This window comes from Zerene cesonia, chromosome 23 (assembly GCF_012273895.1).
Source record: "Zerene cesonia ecotype Mississippi chromosome 23, Zerene_cesonia_1.1, whole genome shotgun sequence".
NCBI classification, from domain to species: domain Eukaryota; kingdom Metazoa; phylum Arthropoda; class Insecta; order Lepidoptera; family Pieridae; genus Zerene; species Zerene cesonia.
The window spans coordinates 2,154,313-2,161,509 of record NC_052124.1 but is presented as its reverse complement, the minus strand read 5'-3'; the positions used below and the strand labels follow the sequence as shown (position 1 = coordinate 2,161,509).

Genomic DNA, 7,197 nt, shown 5'->3' with positions numbered 1-7,197 from the left:
CTATTAGTGCGTGCAGGTGAGGATGACAATTGAGGCCGGAAAGATGTTAGGTCCGTTCTCCCCCTTACCCCCCTTATAACCCTTATTACCCTATAAACACTACTTACCAGTATTACTTACACTAAACTCTAGTTCTGTTCTTTTACTTACTCTGCCACAAGAAATTTCCGCATCAAATTTATTCTCTATTTAGATTAACAGTTATAAAATATTCCTTATTCCATTTACGGGTATGATAATTACATCAATTAAATTAAAATACAAAGCCATTGTTGGCAAAGGTCTTACGATCTGCGTCGCTTATAAACATCGGTAAATAGATCAATTCTGCATTGTCCGAGACTTGTTCAACTGGTAATAAGTATAATGAGTTTTAATGGGAAAGTTGTTGTTGTTACTGGCGGGAGTTCTGGCCTAGGTGCCGCTATAGCAATTGCATTCGCCAAAGAAGGAGCTCATGTCGCTATCGTTGGAAGAAATGAAGAACGCCTTCGAGAAATTGCTAAAAAGTGCAACGATTATAGTAAAAACCCTCTCGTAATAAAGGCTGATCTTAATAAAGACGATGATGCTGAAAAAGTTATTACAGATACAATAAATAAATTCACCAAACTAGACGTACTGATAAACTGCGCTGGTATCCTAAGACGATGTACGCTAGAAGGAGGTTTTATGAGAACGTTCGATGAAATAATGAGAATCAATCTTCGTGCAGCCGTCGTAATAACTGAACTAGCTACACCTTACATCATAGCTAGTAAAGGTAATATCATAAACATATCCAGTGTGGGTAGTACGGAGATACCAAATGCTGAGTACACTGCTAATTGTGTTTCAAAAGCTGGGTTGGACCATTTCACGCGTGGTGCTGCTATAGAACTCTCGAAGTATGGAGTGCGAGTGAACGCTATTTCACCTGGACCGGTCAAAACTAAGATATTTGCAAATGCTGGTATACATTTACCATATGAGGAAATAGGATTTAGGACGCTGCTCAATCGTTGGGGAGAACCAGAGGAGATTGCTGATTTAGCTCTGTTTATGGCAAGTGATAAAGCCAAGAGTGTGACTGGATCCATTTATACGTCAGATAATGGTTATTTGTTAGTGAAATATTAAATGTATATACTTGCCATTATATTATATGGTACAAGCTGTGCCCCGCGGTTTCACTCGCGTAAGTCTGGTCTCCCGTAGGAATATCGGGATAAAATTGCCTATATGTTATTCCAGCCTTTCCTTTCTGTCTACGTACTAAATTGCCTTGCAATCGGTTCAGTAGTTTTTGCGTGAAAGAGCAACAAACACACACACATCCTTACAAACTTTCGCATTTATAATACTGCTAGCTGCGCCCCGCGGTTTCACCCGAGTAAGTCCGTATACCGTTAAAATCAGTAGTTTTTACGTGAAAACATTACAAACTGACATACAAAACACAAATTTTGCCTCATTTAGATTAGTTCGAATATCTTTTACAAGTGGTCCAACTAATGTAGGTACTATTTGAACATTGCATAACTCGTTAAGACCTAAACTTAAAACTTTGTTTCATCTAAAACTATTTATTTCAATTTCTAGCAATAACTTAAACTCGGAGAAGACGTTCAATTATCTTGGCGCAAAATATTGAACCAAGTAACCGATAACTTTCTTCTAGAGTCTTCTTTATGTCACAATTTTTCCGTAGTTTTAAAATTAATATCAAATATTATAGCTGCTGTGTAAAAAGTGTTAGTTATTTATTGTTGCCTTAAAAGCGAATATTTTATATATTCGAAAATCATGTAAAAAAAAATGTGAAAATTATGTATTTCTAAGTTTTATTAGCATTAAACACAATTCTTTTTATTCATTCTATCTATTAAAAAAACATCCCTTCAAAATCCGTTTCGTAGTTTTATATATTTAAGCATACATAGGGACAGAGAAATTAACTTCGATTATACTATGTAGTGATACCAATGTCACTTAGTCAAGTTGAAGCTTTCTAATAGTGAAAGAATGTTTGAAATCGGTCCAATAGTTTTTACAAACATATTTACATCGTACCTCTCTATGATATCAATATAGATTGCAGACATTTTTCAGTTTCTTATTAATTATTCCTACTAAAATACTTACATCATCTAATCTCTTTTCACAATCGGCTACGGAATAATTACATGCATAAAGTGCACCTTCTCAAGAGGCCTGTTCCTATAGTGGATAGAATATATGGAAGGATGATAATGCATAATTTATAATGCTATACATTAAATGAGAAGATAATAATGAAAAAGCACAGCGATTTTCATTCAGTTCATGATCGTGTATTCTAAACATCAAAATTTTGTAGTAACTAGCGGCCCGCCCCGGCTTCGCCCGTGGTACATATATAGCCTATAGCCTTCCTCAATAAATGGGCTAACTAACACTGAAGGAATTTTTCAAATCGGACCAGTAGTTCCTGAGATTAGTGCGTAATAACAAATAAACAAACTCTTCAGCTGTATAATGTAAGTATAGTTATAAAAACACTGAAACAAACGCGCATACCTACATACCACCGATTATCGCATAAAATTCACACCACAGATTAAATACAAGTACTATATAACAACATACGTAAAAAACGTAAACACCAACTCAATAAAGCATCACAAAATCTGAAAACAAATCTTCCCAACTGCTATCCCTAAGTTGGGAATTATGCAAAACTTAAAACTTGCCTTACCTTCCAATCTTAGCAGGATGCGTCGGGTAAGTGCACACGTAACAGGACGCCATGCGCTAATATCGTTCGTAAATATTGCGAACGGGCTTAATATTAAAACAGCCATACAATGCCGTTATGTTAACGCGCCGCTGTTTAAGCCGCGTTCACATGCTGTTATTGTCATTTTACCATCAATAAATTATGGATCTGCCATTTATTATTAACTTTATGTACAGGGTCCTTATCATCTATGATGACCATAAGGATTAAGTCTAATGTAGTCATCAACCATAAGTTATCACTTTATATGAGCCTATAAGAGGATATGTTACTCACCCATTTACATATATTCGAACTCTGTGTTTTGTTTGCAAAACTTATTATCGTTTACAGAAATAAATGCATAGATTTGGCCAACGTAGGCCAACTACTATCAGGTTGTTATTCTAAAACAAATCTAAGACTACATCTTTCAGTAGGAAATAATTCACTCAGCATTATGCATTTAATATAAAGTAAAATTTTCTATATCGGAATCATGAAATATGACCATAGATATATCGTTCTCCCCTCTGATCAAACGCAGCATACACTAATATATGAAAAAATCTTAAGATATTAGGCGCCATGTAAACCACAGCTAACCACGACAAGGTGATACCAAGATACAGCGCGCTCACAAGATAGTGCTTGGGGGTCATCGCAAACAAATGAGGGGTGTAAATCCTCCCCCACGCCCACCCCCACAGGTAGCACTTGCTTAACCCTTTCTTGGCTAACATATGTACCGCGCGCGCGGTTAAGACACACTTCAAGTGTTTCGGACGTAGTTGTGAATTTATAGGCGGTATATTGGTTTTGTTTTAGGTACAATAGTAAATTCAAGTTAATTTACGTTTAGACTAATGCACGGAGTAAGTGGTCTGTTCCTGCTATCTATTATGTGGGGAGCGAGCGCGACTTGAGAAAAATGGTTTGACTTCTTTGAATGCAGTTATTGTGTGTGGGTGGACCGTGAAGGTTCAATTTACTTCAAGACGTATTTATAAACCCACAAACTTTTAAATCCTATCATTTTATATTTAGAACATTTGACATTTACATTCTACAGTAAGTAAAGGAATCGATAGAATGTATGTAGATAGAAATGCACTATTTGCCTTTTAATTTTTTTCATTAATGAGCCGTTGAGACATCGGAAAACAAATTTTATGCGATTAACATTAACGTCCCGAAGCAGAGAACCCATTAGACCGTATAATTAATATAGTTTTCCATCACGAATCTATCAATCATTGTTATCGCCCTAACCACGTATTTTTTGTAAGTCAGCCTCCCAAATTCCCCAGTTAGCTGGGAAAAGTAATAGATAGGAGAACAAAACAATTCTAACGGTAATTGGGGTAGACGCCTCGGGAGAGCCTGCGACACTCTGACGTATTACGATATTGTGTAAATTGTGTATCCATATTTCATGTGACGAATAGTTCCATTATGGGTACATTTACCCTACTTCGCGATGTTTTTTATTAGGATCATGTAATGTGATCATAGCTTGTACAAATATAATGACTAGTATAATTATATATTATCTACTAGCTCGGCTCTTGAACTGTTAAAGGTAAATTTATATATTGATTATTATTTATTTTAACCTAGCTAAGTTGGTTACAAGACAGAATTAATCGTTTAAACTTTTCGTATACTGAAAGCATCATTAGTTCAATTTCCCGCCACAATTTGAAATAAGCGGCCAACCTCATCTTTGTATGAGGTGTGATGGTATTCGACACTGTCCAGCATTTCCTCAATCTTATCATCAACCATAGCATGTGCAATAAAAATTAAAAAATAATTATCTAATAATTATCGCAGCTAATAATTAAATTAGAATATACCTATAAGCAGTTCTGTCGTATTCAAATATAAATAACGATCAACCAAAAACGCAGACTCAAAAAAGTCCCTTAATTTCAGCATCCAATTGTATCACAATCCACGTACTTGCTAATGCCATGATGTATAGACGTATGCGACGAAATAAATATTGTTTGTTGGCATCATAAATAAGGCTGGAGACAGACGAAGGGACACGCGTCACCTTTTGATACATTTCCGCTGTCGTTATTAATGACGACTCATCGGTGCCGTCCCGCCGGGCTGCCTGCTTTAGGGCTGTCGATTGCGAGTTCTTATATGTTAATGTTGCTAGCCTCCAAGTGTATGATAAGTCAAACAGAATAGGTAAAGGTGTGCTTTACGGAAATTGTCTTAACTGTTATACTTGTACTTTATTTTACAAGTGAAATAGTAACTTCACGGAAGCGGATTAATGAAAATGTATCTAATGTAAATCTCAGTATCAATGGTAGGCGTTTATCATTTGATAATTTATAAGCACATATGATATAATATGCTGCATGTATATACTTTGAGATGGTTCAATTATTCAATATCATTACCAATTCAATTTTTTAATGCGTACCAGAAGATTTTCGCAACATTACTATATATACAGAAAAAAAATTGTCTCGACAGTTTTTCAGTTATTACACTTCGAATTAGCGATTTCGATGCAATTTTATTTAAGGATCAAAGATTTGCACAAATTCAATATTTACCTGCCAACCCTGCATCTCGCGACCTGCCCGGCATAATAATGGGTACAGGAGGGTGGCAACATTGCCACCCCGTAATATCATGTGAGACGTTGGTAAATTTATCAATAGTATTATATCGCGAGCTCGCGTCTTATATTTTATTCAGTCTACAATGTTTTGTCATTGATCTCAATTGCTCATCTTGATATTTTTATATCTGTATGTTCATGCGTACGCTGTGAAAGTAGATTTATGTGTACATCATTTATAGCTTGACAATTGATGCTTGTTATGAGAACTTTGTATGAATTTTAGATATTACTCGAGGATTCTTACCGACCAAATATGCGGTCATGAAATTAAGATATTTGAAGAGAGTAAGCGCATAGGATTTATTTATATCTACATTTACACTAATGTAATAATCACGAAGAATTTTTGTTTTTGTTTGTTTGTTTATTTGTAATGGATAAACTCAAACACTACTGGACCGATTATAAATATTCTTTGACCATTAGTAAGCTGCAACTTCACTGAGTGACATAGGCTATATACTCGTATGTACCACGGGCGAAGCCGGGGCGAAATGCTAGTTCATAGCATGATTGTAATTATGTAATTTTCACCAATAACTGCTAATTAAGCAAAATTTCAGTAGCAATTCTTCACTATTGGATACCTATTACCACGGACGGCACCGGGGGAACAGCTATTATATTATAAACGTGAACGCTTGAGACAGGTGAATGCTTTTTACGTAAAACAGCTGATCGGATGTGTTTGAGATAACTGCTAATAGAATAAGGGTACTTTATATCCAGTGCCGGTTTTAGCACTACTAGCGCCCTGGGCGAGAATTCTTCGGCGCCCCCTAACTGCAATTCAATTACATACGAAAAGAGGCAATGTGTACAATGAAATAACTATCTATTTAAAAAAAACATTTATTTAAAAAACTAATAAAATTTCACTTTTCTAGCCTTTACATCGGCGATCTCTTTTATTAGACGTTCAAAGTCCATGTTTTCTGCAATTTCGTTTTCGATTGATAAAGTTGCTAAGTTTGTTAATCTAGATTGAGAGATTGTCGATCGTAGATATGTTTTAATCAGCTTTAGCTTGGAAAAACTTCTTTCTCCACTAGCAACCGTTACAGGTATAGTTAGTAATATTCGAAATGCTATCCATACATTTGGATACAGTTCCTGTAAGTTGCGATCTTTAATAAAATTTAAAACATAAGCAGGGGTAGCCACATTCTGATCAGGCAAAAAAGATTTCAGTCTTATGAGTTCATCACACAACATACAACCATCTATATCTGATTTAGAATTCACAGTTAATTTCAATTGGAGATCACTACAGAGTTTGACAAGGTCGGGTTTTTCAGGAATCTGTTTTATATTGTACAAAAAAGACCAGCAATCCGAGTACTCATTGAACTGTTCAAATCTTTCATTAACTGAAATTAATGTAGCGTCCAAGAGAGAGTTGAAAAATTCTACCTCAAATTTCTTTTCAGGAGAAACAATAGGCTCGTCGCGGGCAGTTTCATCAGCTTGACGCTTAACAAATCGAATTCTTTTTGTGGCCTTAAACACAGGTTCAACTTCCAGTTCTTCAGCCAATTCTTTTGCAGTTGAAATGGCGCTTTTAAAGCCTGTATTTCTATATTCTTCCAAGAAAGTGCAGCATTTTTTCAACATTTCTGTGCATTTACTGCGATCTGTATCTGGTGATTGTAGAGATTTACTAACGACGTTAATTTGAAAAAGTATGTCATACCAAACAACCAATGAAACTATGAAACTGAAATCTTTTAACTGTTCAGCTAGAGTAGTAGCCTCATGAGAGACTTGAACATCAGTTTTCTGAGTTTCAATTGCCAAAGTAATTAAA

At 35.5% G+C, this 7,197-nt stretch overlaps 1 protein-coding gene across 1 annotated transcript; it reads left to right on the top strand.

Moving 5' to 3' along the window:
* The first annotated feature begins 357 nt into the window (after positions 1 to 357).
* LOC119836272 (3-oxoacyl-[acyl-carrier-protein] reductase FabG-like) lies at positions 358 to 1,146 on the top strand. Its single transcript, XM_038361560.1, has one exon. The coding sequence runs from the start codon at positions 367 to 369 to the stop codon at positions 1,117 to 1,119; it is 753 nt and encodes a 250-aa protein (XP_038217488.1). The 5' UTR covers positions 358 to 366; the 3' UTR covers positions 1,120 to 1,146.
* The last annotated feature ends 6,051 nt before the right edge of the window (positions 1,147 to 7,197 follow it).

Excerpts from the sequence above, each read along its gene's own strand:
- LOC119836272 (XM_038361560.1), top strand. The coding sequence starts at position 367 with ATGAGTTTTAATGGGAAAGTTGTTGTTGTTACTGGCGGGAGTTCTGGC.